Source organism: Meles meles, chromosome 7, assembly GCF_922984935.1.
Source record: "Meles meles chromosome 7, mMelMel3.1 paternal haplotype, whole genome shotgun sequence".
Classification (NCBI taxonomy): domain Eukaryota; kingdom Metazoa; phylum Chordata; class Mammalia; order Carnivora; family Mustelidae; genus Meles; species Meles meles.
In genome coordinates, this window is record NC_060072.1 from 124,008,041 (window position 1) to 124,031,789 (window position 23,749).

The following is a 23,749-nucleotide window of genomic DNA, read 5'->3' on the forward strand; positions in this document are numbered from 1 at the left end:
GCCCACAGGGATGAATCTCTGGGTCTCACCTCTCCCCTGTTTAACGACAAGCACCCTGAGAAGGGATTTGAGTCACTGTAAATATCGAAAAGCACTCTTCGGGGATGAATTGTACTGGCTGAAGCAGTGGGAGAAGCAGTGAAGAGGAAGCTCGAGTCTGGGTTTACTCGCACTCATCCCACTTAGAGTATATTTGGGGAAGGAAGGAGCTCGAGAAGGAAGGGATTATCTTACCCACCAAACACTAGTTTGTTGGCAAACAAGTTTCCCCGATGACAATCACAGGCTTGACTTCCTCGCTGGAGCCTGCAGTGGCTTCTCCAGCTCTCCCCCAGGGCAAGGTTACACAGACAAATAGAACGAGAAGTCACTAAGGCGTGAAGCCCGTCCAAATCCATTACATTCTGGAAAGGATCCATGGCTCTTAATCCTTCCCAGAGGACAACTATGTAGAAATGTTCTATTTGCCTTTCTGCTGTCTGTAAACATCTGCACTAACTTAGAGGGGGTCAGCCCTGTGGAATGATCTGGCCCTGCTCTGTGGCCGCATTATCACACAGTTGCCCTGATGGGAGACCTGGCTGCCCCATCTCCAGGGGCGTGAGAAGCTAAAACCTAATGGATATGCTAGAAGTTCTCAGCTTCCTCTCTCAGGGTCTTCTACTTACTTGGACGTCTCCCCCAGAGTCCAGTGCACCTGATAAATGCTAACTTAGAAGATACCCTAAACACAGTTCATGTTTCGTTTTTAGAAAAAGGGAAACAGTCTTGTGGAGAGTCATTTGCCAAACTGAAAATAAAACAGAATTTTTTTTAATTTTTAACATTAACCAGATTTTTTTTTTTTTTTAAGATTTAGTTTATTTATTGATGGGGTGGGGGTAAGTACAAGCAGGCAGAGGGGCAGGCAGAGGGAGAGGGAGAAGCAGACTCCCTCCCGAGCAGGGAGCCTGATGTGGTGCTCAATCCCAGGACCCTGGAATCATGACCTGAGCTGAAGGCAGACGCTTAACCAACTGAGCTGCGCAGGTGCCCCCATTAACCAGATTCTATTAGAAACTTTTAGGTAGTTATTAACGTTACCAGCAAAAAAGTGGACTCCCGAAGCTGCACCAGTCTTTGGTTTAGGGGTTTTTGAGATGATGTGTCTCTCTTCTACCACTTATACTGCTCATCAAACATAGGAAGTTTGAATGATCTACTAAGAAAACTTTCTAAGATAGGAAACATCAAATGGCGAATTTGCCGCGAATAACAGCAACGACAAATTTAACTAAGACACCATAAAGCCAAGGAAGCAAAAATCAAGTTGCAGAGCAAATTAGCAAAATCTACAGTTTTGTTTTCTTTCAAAAAAATGAGGAAATGCTTTTTCAGGAGATTCTCCTTGGGTTAAAAGAGACATGCATAATTTGTGGGACAAATCTGGGACGAAGAGAACACGCTTAGCACGGCAGAATCCTGCAGGGGTTCTGATGCACACAATTCTCAAACATTAAAGGGCACTAAACCCAGAACGTCAAACCAGGAGAGCAGGGAGCACTTCCCTGAAATCCAGAAAAGGCAACACGATGCTAACGCCACACTAACGCCTCCATGTTTTATGAGCCCATCATGAAAGTCAAGTTCCCCAGCAAGATGGATTTCATAAGTAAAAGAGTATTACAGTTCCTCATGATCCACAATTCCCAAACTGAAAAGCTCTAAGAAACATTTCTTAACCCACTTGGTGGCAAACGTAAACTTTTACATGAGGCAATGTCTGACCTTTCTCTGTTCTACTTGGTGCGATTATCCATGTTCTGGTGCAGGCACAGTAAGAGATGGGGCTCCAAGTGCCATCCCAGACCCTGACATGGTGTGCAGGAATTCCCCAGATCACCTGTCTAAAACCTACACATTTCTGAATTTGGAAACACAGGGACAAAAGTTTCAGACATGCACTGTGGGTCTCGACAACTTTATTCCATGGTACAATGAACCTAGAAAACTCTGAGCTGGATTAATGAGGAAAGCTATGTATTTTTTTCTTCTTTGTTGATCTTTAAAAGCCATCCAGCAGGGGCACCTGGATGGCTCAGTCTGCTAAGCATCTGCCTTTGGCTAAGGTCATGATCACAGTGTCCCTGTTCAGTGGAGAGTCTGCCTCTTCTTCTCCATCTGCCTCTCCCCCTGCTCATGCTCTCTCTCTTCCTCTCTCTCAAATAAATAAATAAAATCTTTAAAAATGCAGGAAACTATTTCTTTCTTTCCTTTTCATTTCTCCCTCTTCTTTATTTTGTGAGACAAGTTCATGTTGCCAGGCACTTGCTGATCTTTTCCCTATCACCTACTTTTTGAGGGGGTGGTGTGCAGGGAGGGCTCACAAAGCTAGTAGCTGGGATGTTGTCTGTAAAGCTTCTCTTGGCAATTGTGTGACCATCTGCAGACAAAGGGAAGCACCTGGGCACCCACCTGGGACTTCTCCAGCATGGGATTCTAGATTCTGGGCATGGATCATGGATAAACAGGCCACACTGTACAGAGGGGCAAAATTACGAACATTTATGAATTATGTGGTTTTATTTCTGATGTGAAGTGCTAATTTATCTCAGTAAAGATTTTTTTCCTTCATTGGTGAGTTTGGTTTCCTAGGGTGATACACAACATTTTGCGAGTTTCTAACATAGTTGTAAACTTGTAACATTCAAAACAAGTTTTTAAAATTTTTTCTAAGTCTATAAGTGAAGACCATAATCTTACTCAAATAGCACAAGAAGAAGCAATTTGTTACATCACCCTTTAGAGTGGGAATCTTAATTTTGAAAAACTGACATAGTGTTAAAGCCATGAGTCGCTGTGTTATTCACAAGGTCAACACGAAATATGATATTGACATTACATAAAGGCTTCACAAAAGAGACAGCTGTCATAATACAAAATCTCCTCCTTACTTTATATCTAAACCATTCCCATAGGATTTGAAAGCTATCACCCTGCAAAATACCCTATCTGAATACTTTTCTACGCTCAGAAAATATGAATTACACACTTGAAAAGCTCAGTAAAATGGATTTTTATGCAAAAACAAAGATTTCTGTAACAATGTATAACTTTTCCTTGAACATTTTGCTTCAAGTTTTCACAGATTCTGCTCCTTTCAAAAGGTCTTGCCTGCCTGAAAGATTCCAGCTGCTTCTCCCTTAAATCATGGGAAAAACATCACACACCCCTTTCTCTTTCTCCCGCTCTCTTTTTGGGAAATAATATATGAGAATTATATAAATTTAAATTATTCCCACAGAAACTCTTCTTTGGGCTGACAGATGTGTTTCAAACTTAACTGATGACTTTTCTAGTAAGTTTCCAATAAGGACATTTGCAAATTTGGGGTATTAAAGATAGCATGAGGTTATATCAGTTATATTCCAAATGTTGACTATTTCAAACACCACTCTCCGAGTATTTCTTACTAATTATCTAAGAGTCTCAGCAAATCTATTTCGCTTACTCTATGTGATTACTGGCAGCTGTTTTCTTTCAAGAGGCCAATTAAAAAATTGCAGGAAAACATATGCCAAATGATCAAATGCTCTAATAATGATTTAAAGCTAAGCTTGCTTTGAGTTGTAGTAGTAAAACCATTTATGTAAATGCAAAGTAATGACATCAGTGGACTCGGAACTGTGACTTATAGACTGTTGCCTTAGATTAATCAACTTTCAACACCAGGCAAGAAAATAACATTGTCATCTTTTTAAAGATAGCAATCTACACTAATGTTTATGTTACTAAAAAAGTCTTTCAGAAGAAAACCAGCTCTTTGTCTTCTTTTCCTGTTGATCTTCCAAAATTCTGCCTTTAACACATGACTGCCTAAAAGGTCTCGTCTGGTCTGACAAAAAGGCCCCCAAACCTGGAATTTTCAGACACCAGAGGGCCAAGCTTCATTTACATCAATTCACAAATGCTCCCTGAAAAGGCAGAAAAGATTTCAAACAAAGAACAAAAAACCAAGAGGGTACTTTTTTTTTCTTTTTATGGTCACAGAAATTTCATTTTGTCTTTCCAGACAAGTGAACATACGGTCCCATGATTTACATGAGAAAAAATATTAAAAGGTCTTTACTTTTTTTTTTTTTTTTGCTTCTAACTATTCCTCCTGAGATGTATGTAAGAACATGCAGCCTGTGAATGTTAAAGGGAATGTTCCAGCACAAGTAAATTTTCCCAACTCCTCTTCTGAAAGGAAAGGAAAAATCAATTTCCCCTGTGACAGAGGCCTGCTTGCTCCTTACTGATCGAGTAATGCGTTGCTCCATTACAGAAAACATTATTTCTATTATTAATACCGTATTATTATTATTTTAAGAAATGGAATTAGAAGCCTGCAGGTTGCCACTTGGGACACGGTGAAATTTCTTACCTACTACTGAACTCCACTGAACTAATACTCACTTGGACCGGCATTTCACTTTGTACAGATGTCACAGAAACTGACCCCAAGTACTCGATAACAGCCTCACTTTTTTTCTTGTGATTGCTTGTGTTTATTTTGGAACAGAGAGAGCCTGCAGATGTAGGTTTCCCTCCCCTAGCCTCTTAGGCACATGACAGGCTCAGCCAAACAGGTAAGCAAAATGTAGCCCACGGACCTTTACGTGAAATGTTAAGACCGTCTTTTCCAGGTGCCGTTTGCTTACTGGTTCTGATAAATCTTATGCTGGTAGCATCCTGTTTTAATGATTAGCACCAGTACATGCGGTCCTTTATAACAAAGATATTTCCAGGTCCCAAAGGACGGCCCGGCCTAACAGAGCTTTACTGATCTGGTTTCAATAAATCTTGTTAACAAAAAACTCTATATAACAGATTTTTTTTTTTTTTAACTAGTCCCTGTTAGTGTTTGGATGTTTTCTTTATATGAAAAGTGGTGTGACTTGGGCATTTATTGTGCTGTTCAGCATAAACTATTTTTTAATCAATTCACTGGTTTGACAAAATGTTTACAACGATTTTTTTTAAAGATTTTATTTATTTATTTGATAGACAAAGATCACAAGTAGGCAGAGAGGCAGGCAGAGAGAGAGGAAGGGAAACAGCCTCCCTGCTGTGCAGAGAGCCCGATGCGGGACTCGATTCCAGGACCCTGGGATCATGACCCGAGCTGAAGGCAGAGGCTTTAACCCATTGAGCCACCCAGGTGCCCTATTTACAACGATTTTTCTTTTCTTTTCTCCTGGCACCCTTCTGGAAGTATCCAAAGGGCTGGTAGCAAGTAAAAGGTGAGGTGATTCTCGGAATCAAGACAGACTGGCCACCAGTCTTTTTAATAAAGGCCCCCTTAGAGAAAACAAACAAAAAATCAAGTTCTTGCATACAATGTAGCAAAAAGTCTTCTGTTAAATTGCATCAGAATGTAACTATATAACCTAAATGTCCTGTTTAGTTGATTCACGGACTTTTCAAGGAAGAGAATATTATTTTGCTATAATAACCCAAGGTTTTTCTTTAATTTTTTAAATAGGAAATGTCAGTGCTCAGCGCTCAAACCCCCCATAGCGTTTGTAATGCATCAAGTAAGTACAAATCACAGAAAGTGTGTGTTAGCTGAAAAATGCCCAGGACTGATTATCAAATAAGAACTTTTTGTTTTTAGGGGCACCTGGGTGGCTCAGTTGGTTAAGCGGCTGCCTTCCGTTCGGGTCATGATCTTAGCATCCTGGGATCCAGTCCTACATGAGGCTCTTTGCTTGGCAGGGAACCTGCTTCTCCTTCTGCCTCTGCCTTCCACTCTGCCTGCCTGTGCTCGCTCTCTCTTTCTCTCTCTGACAAATAAATAAATAAAATCTTAAAAAAGAAAAAAAATAACTTTTTGTTTATAAACGGTGTTGATCCTTCTCAACCTAACATCTGCCTACAGAGCTGCCATGGTTAGCAATTCTCAGGCTATTCAATGGTTTTTAAACAGAAATGCCAACTCTAGATTTCCGGATTGTTGAAGGGCACTCATTTTTGTACACAGACAGACACAAGGAAGGAAAGTACAATTATCATGCTGTGCTAAGGAAAATAATACAAGTGAGAAAATATTATTTTTTAGATAAGGCCATTTCCTAAACCTTTAATGCTCGCTCACAAATCTGTCCACAATATGTTAGAATATGAATATGTATGACATAGATTTCTTCCTACAAGGGACAATGCTTCGTACCTATCTAGACCCCGGTCATTTTCTTTAAGCAAAGCTCAACTCAACATTTCATGGCCAAGTCCAAGAAGACAGGATGGTGAACACTGATACTCATTGGAAAGAAAAGGGAGTTATGTAAGAATAAGCCTCAAGGGGTCTGCTGGACAAACAAGTCTAAAAGAAGAAACAGAACAGCCTGTGAGGATTTTGATTCTGAGCTGTCTGTAGACAGTTCTCCTTCTATTTAAGTGTATCAGCACTTTTGACTTCTCCCTTTTGTAAAAATAACCCTTTTCCACTTCAAGGAAACTGCTCCCAAATTTTGTAGATTAAATGTAATTCATATATATACACGGACATGTAAATATATAGAATAATAGGAGCCCCAGGGGCAAAATAGCCTTTTAGGAAGTTAGATTCAGGACCCTCCGGTTATGAAAGAGTTACTTTGTCTTTCATGTGTGACCATTAATTTAAAAAGGTTCTATAAGCCTCTAGATTCTAGAACACCCCTCACTTAAGCCCTGGACCATGCCTTATTTAAAAGCCTTCTGCTGGGGCGCCTGGGTGGCTCAGTGGGTTGAGCCTCTGCCCTCGGCTCAGGTCATGATCTCAGGGCCCTGGGATCGAGCCCCGCATCGGGCTCTCTGCTCAGCGGGGAGCCTGCTTCCCTCTCTCTCTCTCTCTGCCTGCCTCTCTGCCTACTTGTGATCTCTGTCAAATAAATAAATAAAATCTTAAAAAATAAATAAATAAAAGCCTTCTGCAGGCTCACCCAAGTGGCTCAGTCAGTTAAGTGTCTGACTCTTGATTTTGGCCCAGGTCTCATGATCTCAGGGTCCAGAGATCCAGCCCCACGTGGGGCTCCACATTCAGTGGGGAGTCTGCTTGGGATTCTCTCTCCTTCAGAACCCTCTGCCCCCCCCCTGCTCAAACTCTCGCTCTTTCTCTCTCTCTAAAATAAATAAAGAAATAAAGAAATCTTTAAAAACAAAATAAAAGCCTTCTGCCATGTTCTCTGTATTCTAAGCTACATCTCATTTCATTGATGCTTTTCAGGAAGACGTATTATATTTACAGCCTATATCTACAAGCTGAGGCCATCCAGTTAAATACAACTAAGATGGTACAGTCCTGTATTAATTATTAATAGAATAAAAGATAACTCTAAAATACTAAATTATGAGAATGGGACACCTAACAAGCCTAATGTTCAGACACCAAACCAAATATGCTCAGTGTCAATGCTTTGGGGCTTTCCCTGGGTTTAGGTGAGAAGGCGCACAGATAAGGAATTTAAAATTACTTCTCTTCTTCCCAAACTCCAGGCCACTGGAGCCTGCAAACACTAGGCCTACTGCAGACACTGGGTGTTCATCAGGGCACCCCACATAATAAATCCTGTCCACCTTCCATGATGGGAGTGCTAGGCTGGCAGATAAACTGACCTTTGGGCCAAGGTGTCTGACCTCTCCCTCCCCTGACAGCTATTTCTCTCACCAGACAGCTGGGGACAAACAAACAGAGAGGCCACCCTTTGACAAATGAAGCTAAACCAGGATGCTTTGTTTCTCTGAGGCCCACAAGCTGGCATTCCACAAGCTCTTTAGGGGACCATGAATTACTGGGAGGCCGAGCCTGCACTTCCTCCTCCTTGGTAATCCCTGTGGCCACACGTTCCCATGATCTGTGGGGCCAGACTCCGCTGGTTCCAGTTCACATTCCATCCTGTCAGGGGACTCTCAAAAATAAATAATATTTACAGCAGAGTTCAGGGCTGGTGAAAGCCAACGGGAGAAAATTACCTTCAGGGAATCCACGGGAATTGTGGTTGTTAAACTCTTTTTCATGAGACCAGAAACCTTTGTGAGTCTATGACCCTGCACTTATCAAAACCCCCAAATTCCAATGTCAAATGAAGGGCATAAAACAAGTAACAACGATAAAAAACAGGATATTTTCAGGATCTAGAAAATATTTCATTCAACAACCTCGGTGACTGGGCATTGGCCACCTACAATGTTTAAGGTCTCCAGCTCAGGATGTGAAACAGCCTTAGTAAAACAGAACAAAACAAAACAAAACAGAAACCCCCAAAACAAGTGACTATCTCTGCTTTATAGCAAGAACTTGGGAAGTCTAAATAAAAGGGGCCTGGAGGTTCCCTTATACAAATATTCAAAGGGACCTGAAGGGACTAATTTTAGAATCAGGAATAAGCACACTGCAACTCACCAGCTAGGTTCAGCCCTCTCCCTGTTTTTATATGGCCCACAAGCTAAGAATGGCTTTTACATTCTTTAAATGGTGAGGGGGAAAAGAAAAATCAAAACAATAGTATTTCATGATACCAGAAAATGCATACAAAATTCATATTTCCAAGTCTATAAATAAAGTTTTATTGGAACGGGGCTACACTGATTTATTGACATTGTCTATGACTGCTTTTGCATTTACAAAGGGAGAGCTGAGTAATGACAACAGAACCATAGGGCTCGCAAAACCTTACCTTACAGATCGAATCCACCAAAGGAAGAGAAAACATACTGAGTTCCTTCAAGGAGCAGAGGCAGGATTTGTTTTTCTTTTTAATACCAGTTTAGCTAATTTCCTATTGATGAGACAGAATGCTAGGCCCTGACACTCTGTTTTCTTGGATATTTAGACCCTGAGTCTAAAACACAGGCTATCCCAGACATCTCTCAGGGAATTAAAAAACCAGAATGCCAGGAGTCACGTCTGTCTTTGAGCAAACATTCCTGTTGATGGGCGGCCACAACTCCCTCCCCTGTACAGGCTCCAGTAATGATCATGAGAAACTGTGAGGCAAAGCAACCACGCGGGTCAGCAGGCGAGGCCTGAGGGAGTGAATGGTAAGACTGAAGCTGGCAGTTCTATGGGGTTAATAAGCCGCTCACAGTGTCCCCAGTGGTTAAGCATTGACATTCTCTCCAATGTACCATCTAGAGAAGGAAGAAAAGTAGAAGTGGGGGACTGTAATACTTTTATGAAGGAACTCTCCCCATGGGATAGCATTTGTCCTTTGGATGGTCAGGGGACTAAAAATGAGAGAGAGAAAAAAGATATCCACATGGCAGGGTTATCTGAAGCCCTATTCACACCAGAGGGGTGATTCCTGACACCAGGGACACACTTGGGTAACCTGACAACCCTCTAGACAACGGCCATGAGTGACACTGGGTGCGACTCCTAGCTTTTTAGTCACCGCTAGACTTCTCATTTAGTACAGAAGAGCCTCCTCGCTATGACTGTTTCCTCTGCCCGAGGTGGTTGGATCTCATCATTAATAGATACTATGAAAGCACTGCCTTCCTACAGAGGATCCAAAGAATAATTTCTTTTAATAGAGATGTAACAGAGCACATGACCCCAAAAATAACAAAAACAAAACAACCCCCCAAACCCCCAAACCTTTTGTAAACTCACCTAGAAAAATCTCCCTTTGCTTCCTGTAGAAGAAAAAAAAGTCAATGTCAGTGAAACATTCCAGTCCAGTGTGCCAGACTTTCAGATACATTGTATGGTCACAACAACTCTACTGAGGACACTCAGCTTATGATGGCTGTTGTCCTATATGCTACAGGAAGATGATGAGGAAAGGACCAGACCTTTTCCACCTGAATCCGAGACACTAAATTACACCTTAGAAAGTAATATACAAAGAGAGTGATTCATAATGACAAAATGCAAGTTTCTCCCTCTTAGGACCCTGGTTTATCGTTTTCTAGTTTAAAGGTTCAGAATCGGAATGTGCGTCTGGGTAGAGCTGTCCCTGTCTCAGCGTTACTTGTTTTGTCTTGTACTGTGGGCTCCTTCCCGATATTACTGCAGAGGAACCATGGAACCTTTAATGACTCTAGCACTATGCTTTGGATATAGTAGTTATTCAGTAAAGCTTTATGGGAGAAATAAATTAATGACCTTCTTTCAATTCATCTTGCCGGTGTGACTAATATTATCACTGTTGCTAATTTTCATTAATAACTCTTACACATAAGCTAATGGTCTCCTTGCCTTTCCACACAGTGTGAAATGATTCTCTTGCCAATTCATTCTGCTATTTACTTGGCTTTCTCCAGAGTGAGGAGGGCACCACACTTGAAGAAAATGGAGTCTCTGAATGATCTCAGTTTCCCCCGGACTCAAATGATGTAGAGACAATTTTCCTTTGCAGAGAGACCCTGTCATAAAACTTGGGAATCCCAGAAGCTCCTTATTTACTGCTATGGCGTAGCTCCATCCTGTTACTGTTGTAAATAATTAAGATGACGAATAGGGAGAGCATATGGCAGCTGGCTGTACGTGTTACATCTTATTCTTGTCTCTTCTGTGTCTGGCTCTGAGATACACACACGAGGGCAGAACGACCTACCTGTAAAATATAGGAGGCTAATTCAAACACCACTTCACTGTCAACGTCGATCAGCTCCTGAAAGGAAAAAACAACAAAGAAGGTTAAATCTGGTACTTCTACAGATCTTTTCATGACATCTCCTAAAAAAAAGCCCACTCTTCCTTTTCTGAGCTGTGTTCCAGAATCTCAAACACTCAGACTATCTGTGGTCTCAATGACTGGACCCCCAAAGGCCCCCTGACCCTGTTCCCGGCCTTCCCAGTGGTCCTGGGCCTTCCCAGTCACCTTAAAGGACTCATCTTTAAATCTTGAGAAATTAGGTGGTGAGCCAGTCCTGAGGGTCCTACAAACTTGATTCAGCCATGGAATATGGTTACTTGATATCCAATTTTTTCTTTGTGAACTCTACTTAGAACCAGGAGTAAGATTTTACTGGAAAAGAGGTTATTAACGGGACTGTAACTCTTTAAAATGAAATGAAATTAAAAATACAGTTTCTCATTGCAATGGTTCATTGCTTTCAAGCACTCAACAGTTCGATGTAACGATTGGCTACCACAGGGATTTTGAGTAGATATAGGGCACTTCTGTCCTTGCAGGAAGTTCTGCAGGCCAGCACTGCCAGAGTCTAAGTTTATTCATTCACTTATTTATTTTTTTAAAGATTTTATTTATTTGTCAGAGAGAAGAAGACAGAGCAAGAGCGCACAAGCAGGGGGGAGCAGCAGGCAGAAGGAGAAGCAGGCTCCCCGCTGAGCAGGAAGCCTGATGCAGGACTCGATCCCAGGACCCTGGGATCATGACCTGAGCCGAAGGCAGACGCTTAACTGACTGAGCCACCCGGGCACCCCACAGAGTCTAAGTTTAAAAATGCTTCTTTTCTATTCCTTCCTTCCCTAAATATTTAATCATCATCTGTGGTATGGTCTTAAGAGGACATAAACCTCTCTGTGGTTTTTGAAAAAATATCTAATACGTATATATATCAGTATGTATGCAGTTCCCATCTGTTTTCTAAACTGCTTTTTGAAGTGTAGTTGATACATAAAAACCCTGCATGTTTAATATATACAATTTAAGGAGTTTGGATGTGTGCAAACGCCTGCGACACCGTCACCGCATTCAAGGTAATACACATATCCATAACCTCCAAAAGTGTCTTTGTGTCCCTCCTTTGTGTGTGTGTGTGTGTGTGTGTGTGTGTGTTTACCATATCATACAAAACACGTAACACGAGATTTGCCCTCTTCACAGATTTTAAGTGCATGACATTGTAATTGTCATATACAGTTCAGATCATAAAAAAAGAAGGAATTCTGGGGTGCCTGGCTGGCTCAGTTGGTTAAGCATCTGCCTTTGGCTCGGGTCATATTCTCAGGGTTCTGGAATCAAACCCCCCACTGGGCCTCTTGCTCATTGGGGAGCCCGCTTCTCCCTCTCCCTCTGCTACTCCCCCTGCTTGTGCTCCCTCTCTCTCTCTGTGTCAAATAAACAAATAAAATCTTAAAAAAAAAAAAAGCAAATAGTGGGAACTCTGGAGTCCATCAGCACAGAAAAATAATAAACAAATGAACTAATGCTGTACTTCTGTCTTGAATTTCAACAGAAATGTCCATTTTTTCTTTTTCTCTTCCTCATATCCTAGAGGCTAGAGCAGATGACGGGATCACAGCACTTTAGAGCTAAGCCAGGCTTGGACACCGGCTAGCCCAGCCCTCTGCTGTTACTGAGATCAGAAATCCAAAAATGTCAAGGGACTCTCCCAAAGCCACAAGGCCTTAGGAGGAGGCCAGAAACAATCCCCCAACCTCTCTCGTGTAGCAGGTGACCTCTCTGAGTGCATGTGTTCCTCCAAGTCAATAAGGATTCTGGGGGTATCACCTGACCCTTGTTGGAAATGGCTTTTATTAGAAAGACAAGAAATTGCAAGTGCTGGCAAGCATGTGGAGAAAAGGGAACCCACCTGCACTGCTGGTGGGGGTGTAAAGTGGGGCAGCCTCTATGGAAAACAGATTGGAGGTTCCTCAAAAAATTAAAAATAGAACTAACCTATGACCCAGCAAGTCCACTTCTGGGTATTTGTCCAAAGGAAATGAAAACAGCAATGTGAAAAAATATCTTCATCCCCATGTTCACTGCAGCATTATTTAGGACAGTCAATTGCAAACATGGAAACAACCTAGCTCCCACCAGCTGATGAATGGATAAAGAAAATGTCACACACACACACACACACACACACACACACAATGGAATATTAGTCATAAAAAAGGATGGAATCTTGCCATTGGAACAACAGAGATGGATCTTGAAGGCATTATGCTAAGTGAGATAAGTCAAACAGAGAAAGACATGTATTATACAATATCACTTATCTGTTCCACATACATGGAACCCAAAGAAAGAAAATTCAGATTCATAGATACAGAGAACAGGTTGGTGGTTGCCAGAGGCGGGGCTAGGGGAAGTGGGTAAAGGGGGCCAAAAGGTTAAAAACTTCCCAGTTTATAAAATAAGTCCTGAGGATGTAATATATAGCAGAGCGACTACAGTTGCTACTATACCATGTATCTGATGGTTGCTAAGACAGGCAGATCTTGAAAGTTCTCGTCGTAAGAAAAAAAAAATGTGTATGTGGGATGATGGATACTAACCAGGTCTATTGTGGGGGTCATCTCATAATATGCACAAATATGGGATCATTATGTTGTGTACCTGAAACTACTCTAATGTTATATATCAATTCTATTTCAAGCAGGAAAAATAAGGACTTGGTCTCAGCCAACATGTTCTCAGAACCATATGTGTCATCGAAGTTAGTTAAAAGTAGAATTACTTTTCTCTTGAATTATAAGCCGAACTCCAATTCATGGATTTTCTTTCTTTCTGTCTGTCTTTCTTTCTTTCTTTTTTTAAATTTTTTTGTGGTCCACAATTGGACCTGGATTTCAAAACAACACACTCAAGCAAGCCTATATCTTTTGAGGGATGGATATCATTTGGGCCCTTTCAGTCTCAGTAATTGCAAAGATGAATAATGATATTTGCTACCAAACCACCTCAGAAGTGTGGGCTAAGAGAACCAAGGAGAGCATATGGAGGAATCGGGCACAATAATTCTTTATGCCTAACCAGCCGAGAGAGCTTTATGGCCACTGTAATTGATACAGACTGTCAGGGTCGGGATATAGAGGAATGCGTGGAATTGCCCTTCCGGGATTACCAGATCCCATCAGAATGTAAATCATTTAACAGTGTACAAATGATTTAACAGAAACACTGTCCAGGGTTTCCACAATGGCCCATTTCTACTTGTACGTCGTTCCTTTCCATTCCTACCAAGGACATGCTGGGCGCTCACGTGCACGGCCCCATCCGGGGATATGTGCTCTCCTGTCAAACATTTACGCCCGTGTTGCAGCTAATGGTCAATGGTGGGCTAATCTTTAACCTTCGAGGAGAGGCTTATGTATGCAACTCAAAACCAGCCACCGGGAACAACCCTTGTTAGTGTGAACGTAGCTTTTAGTTCATTATTTGACTCATCTGCCAAATGAAAATGGACCTCTGTTGTGGGGTGGGGGAGAAGCAGAGTAACAAAGGCAGGAATGTTTTTAAAATTTCATTTTATTTTATGTAGCCTATTACACGGTTCCAGGAGAGTCGCTTAGAAACAAACCTAGTGGTGAGTGTGAACTGGAATGTGCCATTATTCAGTCAAGCTCCCCAAAATGCACAGTTCAATGCCTGCCCCAATTTACCCAATCTTCCTCACAGCCCTCGACCTGAGGGTAATTGGGCGTCCTCGCCCTTCAACTGGGGTGAGTTTTCACCTTCTCTGACTTTGACCATCTCCCGGAGAAGATAGTAAAAAACAGGGCAAGTCAAAACGTGGCCAGAAAGAGGGAAAAGGATTAAAGACTGACGTGGTTCAGACAGAACCTGCGCCTACCCAATCCGATGGAAGTACGGGGCATTAGTCCTTCTCACCATCTCTACTTAATACTGAGTTCAGGAATCATCTTGTCATCTGCCCTCAGGGGAGTCAGCACAGGCATCTGAAGGACATATGTTTCTACCATGCAGCTTCTACTCCATTTTCCGACGTCTCCTGTTCATGATGCGCCCCCCCACCCTGCTTTTTACACCTGACCCTCCCGGGGGATTTTCATCTTTAAAATCCACTGCGATGCATCAGTGTTCGAGACTTTCTGCCCACACCACACATTTCCTCTTGTGCCTCAAAACCTACAAGCTGAGTTTCCTGAGTCAGGGGATAGACAGATGTTTCCAGGGGACCTCCTGTCAGACATCACGCGCCAGCTAACATCCAAAAGATGACTCTCCTTCTTTTTTTTTTTTAATTTATTTGACAGAAATCACAAGTAGGCAGAGAGGCAGGCAGAGAGAGAAGGGGGAGCAGGCTCCCCACCGAGCAGAGAGCCCAACGTGGGGCCTGATCGCAGGACCCTGAGATCATGACCTGAGCTGAAGGCAGAGGCTTAATCCACTGAGCCACCCAGGCACCCCCGCCTCTCCCTTATTCTTATGTGACTTTTCTGGCAATCCGGAGGTGGTATCGTTCATGTGTCCCTGCTCCAGCAGAGAAAATAAGCTGAATGAGACCCCACAGAGGGCATGCAAAGACCACACTGGGTTTGGGCTAGCTGAGGACCACACGGGACAGGGGGAGTGTGGGAGGGCCCATCAGGGAAGAGCTGTAGGCGCCTCCCAGCTGGCATGACTCTGAGGCTGGGGTATGACCATCCTCTGTGCCTCTGAGGCTCTCAGAGCTGCTGGACAGGCGCATCTTGGGAGTATTTGCGGAGTTCCAAAATCGCTTGGGAATCAGGGTGATCTGATGGGCATGTAAGAACTTTACCTAAGATGCACAGGTACGAGGAAGGTGCTGGTAGAAGGGAATGTGATGCCCTTCAGTTATACGGGCTCTACTCTGGGCATCTGTTTTACTTACTACAGAATAACGTGTTGGGCTTTCTCTCATCTTTTGAAAAATGCCGCGGAAAGACAAAACGTGACTATCTGCAGGTGTGCGCTTGGGCACTCGGAGGGGGTGGGGGAGGATGGCCCCACTTCATCCCACTCAGCACTGCTTGATCCCAGGTGATTCACTAGCTGAGGGAAGAGGCCTGAGGTCATTTATCAGCAGCATAACTGTGAACAATATTCTCAGAAAGATTTCCATCTGTGGGTCTCCAAGAATTCCAAATAAATGGCCCCAGGAGAACCGTGAGCGGCAGGTGTTATGGACGTTCTCCAAAAGTCCCGAGAACTGGAGGACCTCTTCATGATCCCTCACTCTGAGGGAATTGGTGGTGGTCTTCACACAGCCCCGGATCTTAATGGAAAGCATTCCTCTGTGGTCGGGAGTGACAGAAATTCCAACTTACCACATAAGATGAATAAGATAATTGTAACAGAAAACATGATTAACCACCACATGCTAGGTTGACAAGATTTCAGGGAGGATGATCTATACCAAGTCCATCCAGAACAGCTGGCAGGGACGGCCCAAGGGTCTTCTCAGTCACCTCTTGCCAACCGCCGCCACCCCTCTTCTCACCACAAAATGCCTAAAGATTCCCATTTCTTGCCATGCTCCTTAAGATCATTTCTACCCTCACTGGAAAGTTCCAGGTACGAGTTCCCATCTCTCAACAGCTCTGGGACATTGAATAAATCACTGGGTCTCCTTGAGTTTCATTTCCCTCATCAGGAGAAGGGGGATAACAATTTCTTTTCCAATTATTTGACTGAGTTTGGTGAGGACATGGATAGGTGGCTTGGAAACTCGAAGACACACTACAAACATCCTGACTGCCGTATTTACTTAGGCTCACGGGGGTTTATAAACTGACTTCCCCAGTGTTGCCTCTGTTCTCAGCACTGGGGAGCATTTACAGGAATCGTGGTAAGATGTATGATTTTAAAGAGGAGGACAGCATTATTTATACGTGTGTGTCTACCTGCGTCACTGTATGAGCCAAGTGGTCCTGATGCCGCGCCTGGCCTCCCCGTGCCTGTGTAGGTGGCTCAGCTCACTGCACAACTCACAATGGCTGCATGAACACGCCTCGAGCAAACAGGGACTATGGTGCCGGACAGGACCGACGTGGTCTTGCACAACCGTCTTCCTTAGCCCTCTGCCAGTTTTTCATCCGTCAAGTTACTTCATGTTTAGCTGATGAGCCACTGGGGGGGACAAGCCACCCAGGCTGGGTCACCATAATCTCACTTTGTGGCTCAGCAATTCCTCCTGCTGCCTCTGGTTTACTGCCCATGTCAGGAACCCGGGGAGTCTCCCTTTTAGAGGTCCCGGGCACCACCAAGATGATGAGCCCAAGTGAATTTGTTTCTAGAATTGAAAACGAAAGTCCCTCTCTGTTCTTTCTTCCCTCTCATCCCGTTACATGAGCACACACACTAATACACATGAACCCTGCAACAATTGCGCTAAGAAATGAGGAAGAGGATTCTGATGGTCTGAGACGAACATTTACGTTTGGTTTTTTTCTTTGCGCTGTGGGGCCTGATTGTGGGCTTTGTTTCTCTCATCCCCAGACAAGATGATACTATCTGCTCATTAGCAAAGCTCTTTGAAGATCTTGGATAAAAGACCGCTTATTTCAATTCCAATAAGAGCGATGGTGTTTAGCCCTACTAGCAAATGTGGCCCAAGGATGCTTATTTAAATGTCAGTAACATGGGAGGCTCTCAGACCATCGTGGACATCTAGAAAAGTGGTTGGAACAAGACCCCCAGTCCACACGAAGCAGGAATTTTTAGCTGCTTCTTTTCTGACACGATCTGCTCTCAGTGGGTACACACGGACACCAGACTTGGTAATTTCACAGGAAATATGCAAATCCTTGCTCCCTGGGTTTGGAAAGCCTTAATTAAGAACAATTTCCTAAGCACTGTCTATATGCCTAGTTCAGTGATAGGTCATGGAAGGTGATACTAAAAATTCACTCTGAAGAACGGTCATGCCAACTTTTCCTCTAACCCAAAGAAGGAAACTACAATCAACCCTTAGATGGTGATCATGTGTTTTGTTTCTTTCGTTATCATTGTTGGGCAGGATAAGGATTGAGATTAAGCATTTAAGTATATTTAAGTGTGGATGGTCAATCCCATATTAGCTATGGGATTCCTTCTTCTTCTTCTTCTTCTTTTAAGATTTTATTTATTTATCCGACAGAGAGAAAGACACAGCGAGAGAGGGAACACTAAGCAGGGGGAGTGGGAGAGGGACAAGCAGTCTTCCCGTCAAGCAGGGAGCCCTATGTGGGCTTCAATCCCAGGACCCTGGGACCATGACCCGAGCTGAAGGCAGCCACTTAACAACTGAGCCACCCAGGCACCCTGAGAAAGACACTAATTTTATGACCTAGCAGTTGTGGTGTGCAAGACTTTTGAAAATCATTGTGGTGACTAATTTCTGGCAGCAATTTCCTTTATCAGTGGAGAGAGAGCAGGATTCAGTTACGTAGCCCAAAGGTGTGGCAAGAGCTGAGATTAGATCCATGACCACCCTACTGCGCCCACCGGGTGGGACAAGCGCACTGCCTCCTGCCGGGCTGGCCTATGGCTTCTTTAGTTTGGCAGGAGAAGCCACAACCAAAGAGAAAAGCCTTGGCGGGAGAGCTCTGCTTTCTTGTGTGATTTTCCAGAGAACACACAACATCAACGGTAGACTTCCCATGGGAGTCTCCCACCCAATAAGACACACATTTCTAAATGAGTTCTATCCATCCCCTGCTCATAATTTTTTTTTTCCCTCATCCACCTGTAACCTCGGTGAATTAACCCCTGGGTGGCTCAGTGGGTTAAGTGTCTGCCTTTGGCTCAGGTCATGATCATGGGGTTCCTGGATCGAGCCCACATCGGGCTCCCTGCTCAGTGAGGAGTCTGTTTTTCCCTCTCCCTCTGCCCCTCCCCCTGGCTCATGCTCTCTCTCTGTCTCTATCAAATAAATAAATAAAATCTTTAAAAGAAAAGAAAAGAAAACACCACACATCAGAAGTGCTGTTGAGCGTGCAACTGTGTGGGGCGTCAGGGACCCCCCACTCTATAGCCCCTCCTGCTTCACTTAAAGTTCATCATTAGAACCCTGTTCTCTCATGACCACACTCTAATCCTTGGCAACTTGGGTTGATTATGACTGTATTTTCCTGCTCTTTTTGTGCAAAACAGGGGACTGTAAAGTACAAAGCAAAGGGATGTGAGGGAGAAACCCACTGGGTCATGGGTTCTGCCTCCTGGTGAAGAAAGAGTGGAAGGCAGGAAGGTGGTGTTCCTAGTCTCGGGAAAATGACAAATAGAACAAAACACAATGAAGCATCTTTCCTCACTTTTCCGCTGTTGAAAGATCAGAGGTTCGTTCTCTGAAGAAGGTGAATAGGAAGCTGGAACGAGGCCCCCATCAAAAGCACCAGGATTAGAAAGGGAATCTATATCCCAAGCAGAGGGGTTCCTTCCCCTACCCTGGAAGTGGAGGACGTACCCAGACAGGAAGTGGAAGACCAGACAGGAAGTGGAGGATGAACACCCAGACAGGAAGTGGGAAGATTCTCCTCTGGAGAGAATGAAGAGCCATGGGAAAGGACACCCAAACACTGCCATTCGGGGTTCCTACTGAAAGAACCAGCTCGCCCGTGGATTGCCCCACGAGGATGTCCACCAGGAGACCACCCCTTCCCAAAAGCCTCACTCTTGCACATGGATGAATGCACCAAGATCAACAGACGACTGAGGCAAGCCTCCTACATGAAAGACAGAGACCAAACTAAATAGGAAATACACAGAGGGAAAAAAAGAACCGAAAAGAAACAGGACATGGAGGCTGTGTAATTAATATTGAAACGATAAGAGAATGTTACATTTAAAGGCAATAACAGGATAATAGACCATACAGTGTATACATTTAAAGAAAGATCAGATAATACCAAGCCTCAGAAATCAAAAACATGATCGCAAATGTTAAAAAGCCAGTAGTGATTAAACATCATATTGATGAAATCTTCCAGGAAGTAGAATAAAAAGACAGATGGAAAATAGGAGATACAAGGTATCATAGAAGGAGGCTATGCCCAGCATCTGATTAACATCAGTTCCATAAGGAGAACATGAAAAAACAGAGGAGACACCATCAATGAATTAGTACAGAAAACTCTCCCAGAACTGAAGCATACCAATCTCCAGACTAAAAGTCCCCATCGAATACACATCCTAGTGATTTACAAAGACCCATTTTAAGGCATACCACCCTAAAATTTCAGATGAAGAGGAATAAAGAGGAAATCCTAAAAGAGCCCACGGGTGGTGGTGGGAGAGGGGGAGAGGGTCCACATACAAGGTACAGCCCAGCAGACTTCTCCCGAGCACACTCTGAAGCAACAGCTTTGATATTATGAGAGATGTCTTCATTCCGTACTTCCATATCCACTCAAGCTATCCATCAGATATAAAGGTAACACAAAGACTTTTTCAGATATGTAAGCACCCAAACACTGTACTTCCCATATGCTTCCCTGGATTTATTGGAGGATGTTCTCCAGTGAAAAAATGGTATAAACAAAACACAGGGAGACTCGGGATGCAGGCAACAGAGGATGCACTCCAGAGCTGGGTGAGGGACAGACTGGAGGGGGAAAGGGATCCCGTGCTGAGATCTGTGGATGAGGCCAGGTCCATACTAGAGTGAGAGGATGGAGGATGGCTATAGGGAGGTCCCAGGACAAACAACTAAGGAGGTGACAATAAAAACGAAACCAAAGAGAGGAATGGATGAATGAATTACCCAATGCATTTGGAAATTAATGTGGGCATGCACTTGGGAATCTACAGGAGCTCTTGGGGAAAAAATGATGGGCCCATAGAAACTAAACAAGTAACAGCAAGGCAATTATTACCTTTAGGTAAAACGAGTGGTTGTCTAAAAAGGGTGCTGCTTGGATTAGTCACACTAATGTAATGCTGGCAGCTGGGGCTTCTACCCACAATGGGGCTTACCACCACTTTGGGAAAATGGGAAACGGGAAAGTGTGGGTGGTTCTATTGGAGACCTTAATCTTCACCCATCTCCGTTGGAATTCGATAAATCTAAAGTGGATATAATCAAGGAATAATGATTTGTGCCAACTTATTTGGAAATAGGTAAGAAATAGCTGAAATTGTTGAAGGTGCTGGGACTTGGGGGTGGGCTTTTTTCCCACAATAAGCCTCTTAGAACCATCTGACTTGAAACTGCATCACATATTACTTTGATAAAAGTATTAATTAACTTAGCGGCACCTGGGCTCAGTCTGTTAAGCATCCAACTCTTGATTTCAGCTCAGGTCATGATCTCAGGGTCATGAGGTCAAGCCCCATGTTGGGCTCTGTGCTGAGCATAGAGCCTGCTTGGGATTCTCCCTCTCCCTCTGCCCCTCACCTCACCCCCTCCCCACTCGTGCACACACACACTCTCTCTCTCTTTAGAAAAGAAAAAAAGTATTAATGCTTTAAAAAGTGAATGAAACAGTGCTTGAAGGGAGCAGGAGCAAAAAGCTCACTTATCTGTACAATTCAGATTCTGGTACACTGCAGGGATCATTGCCGGAGAAACAGGGAGGGAGCTCATATGAATCCTGCGTTGGGTAAACAGAAGCCCCCATCTACCAGCATCATGTCCAGAATGTGCTCCTGGCATTGCCGCCTGGGCTTCTCCAGGCCCCCCGCAGTGCTGGGGGGATAGCATGGGTGGCACACAGAAACTCTCTGTCGAGACGAACAACTCGGGTCTGGATCCAAGAGAGCAGGAGCTCATAATGTTCCCGGTGTGGAGCTAAACCAACCACACTCATGCTTTATCTTGCTTCATCTTTCCAAGAAGGGTGTGGGTCCGATCCTTTAAAGATTTATTTATATATTTAGAGAGAGAGAGAGTGCGCGTGCACGAGTGAGTTGGGGGCGGTGGGGCAGAAAGAGAGCATCTCGAGCAGACTCCGTGCTGAGCACAGACCTGGAAATGGGGCTCGTTTCCACGACCCTGAGGATCATGAACTGAGCTGAAACCAAGAGCTGGATGCTTAACCGAGTGCACCCCAAGGCGCCAGGGGTTGGGTCCTTTAATGTCCTTGTTCAACCAAAGAGGAAAACTAAGCTTGGAGACATCAAAGAAGGTGTCCACATTCATTGCATGTACTGGAAAGCAGAGCCAGGACAGGCACCCAGGTGTCCGGGACTCCAAACCGAAACTCCAGATCGCCCTCTGCTGCAGGGCCTCCCACCAGGCCAGCATAGTTGACAACAGTGTAAACCGGACCACGCCATTTGTTCAACCACTTTTGGTCTTTGGTCCTCGAGGAAGTCACTTAACCTCTTGGATACCATTTCTTTCTTTTATTTATTTATTTATTTATTTATTTATTTATTTTTTTAAAGATTTTTATTTATTTATTTTGACAGAGAGAGAGATCACAAGTAGGCAGAGAGGCAGGCAGAGAGAGAGAGAGGAGGAAGCAGGCTCCCTGCCGAGCAGAGAGCCCGATGCGGGGCTCGATCCCAGGACCCTGAGATCATGACCTGAGCCGAAGGCAGAGGCTTAACCCACTGAGCCACCCAGGCGCCCATTGGACACCATTTCTTTCTGGGTAAAGCTAATGATTCTGGCTCTACCTCTCGTCTGGACTCAATTAAGATAATCTATGGGAAACTTTTAAAAAAGCCCAAAGTGCCAATGTATGCAAGTGCACCTATTATTTTTGATGACAGGAGGGAGACAGGTGGTCTTGTTACCCTACTTGGTCCCCTACTTAAGCTTCAGGGAAGCGGGTTCTAGTCGGATCCTGAGGAGACAGCCCAGGGTTCTGGATGACAGACAGCAGCCAGGTCAGCAGGCAGGCTGACACTGGGCGTGTCTCAGTCAAGTGTGGCTGGCCATCTCCCCTGGAGGATCTGTAATATTAAATTTGGAGGATTTCTTCTCCTTTTTCGTTTTCCGTGAATCTCTTGCAAGTACGGTGTTCAGAAACACCGCAGCCTTCAGCTCCGGCTAAGCATCTGTGACTGGACTGAACTGAACAACTCCGAGTGAGAAAGTGTCTCTCCTTTTCCCCAGGTGTTTGGACAAGCACGAATTGGGGCCACCTTTTACTTGGCTGAGATTTCATCAGTCAGGGAACTGGAATTTCCAGACATTTACTGCCCCAGTGTGCCCCCTGGTGGACAGTCTCATGTTTTACTTCCCAACTTGCTCAAAGTGCTTTCACATTCATGAAACAAAAACCCTCAGAGACGCTTGGGATCTGCAAGCTATGGAAGGCTGGTCTTAGTTCCACGCTAGAATGAGAAAACACATTTAGAGAGAGGAAGGATTTTGCAAGTTCCTGGAACTGTATTTAGTGTCTTTTTCCTCCATTCAGCAAAAACCCAAAATACTGCAGTCTGAGTGGTTTGGGTTTGAGCCCAGTTTAAGTCCTGGTTCAGCAACTGTCACCAAGCGAGGTCCTTTCACAGAACTGAACTTGATCCCTACCAGGCCCTTCATTATTGTGGTCATTTGCATTTGGAAGGACTATTCTGTGCAATGAATGTGCAGAAGTACTTCCAGAAGGAAGACTGACAGCTGATGTACCAAGCCAACTGGTGTGTGTGTTTTAATGTTTGGTGGGTTTGTGGCAATCCCTTAAAATAGGGTTTAGTTAAACCTGAAAATATAGGCGGTGGAATCTCCTCAGACTCCTTCCTCAGCCACTAACACTTCACCATGAGCCCACTTAGCTTTGAAGTCCTCCGTGGCTGCTGGGGGCGATGGGGGTGGTGTGAGGGGGGTTGGGGGGATCTCCACTCTGGGGGAGATCCTGCCCTCTGGGGCTCAGAGGTGGCTGACCTGGAGTCAGGTTGCCAGGTTCTGATCTGTGCCCTTGGGTGAATTTCCTCACTTCCCTGTGCCTCTTCTTCCTCCCAGGAGAAACAGGGATAAAAAGTAGTATTCACCTCTAGGTGCTGGGAAGATTCAGCCACACAACTTACAGAAAGCGCTCAGCCCCAAAGCTGTCCTTCTAGATGGCTGTTGATGAGCTGACCTGAGGAGATGCCCCAAAGTCTGCATTTGTGCTGCACAAGGGGACAGCAGTGTGGGCTTTTCCTTCAAATACCTTCTTCCAGTAGAGGATCTCAGCCCTGGTGGTGTTTGC

At 44.1% G+C, this 23,749-nt stretch overlaps 1 protein-coding gene across 8 annotated transcripts in view; it reads right to left on the reverse strand.

The window, feature by feature from the left end:
* The window catches only part of FRMD4A (FERM domain containing 4A), a 607,066-nt gene that overhangs the window by 100,067 nt on the left and 483,250 nt on the right, over nucleotides 1–23,749 (reverse strand). For all 8 annotated transcript variants that reach the window (XM_046013725.1, XM_046013732.1, XM_046013730.1 and 5 more), the window contains 2 exons: nucleotides 10,566–10,622; nucleotides 9,620–9,642 (listed from right to left, as the gene is read on the reverse strand). In XM_046013725.1, the coding sequence (XP_045869681.1) occupies nucleotides 9,620–9,642; nucleotides 10,566–10,622 (80 nt within the window). The remainder of the gene's footprint in view (nucleotides 1–9,619; nucleotides 9,643–10,565; nucleotides 10,623–23,749) is intronic.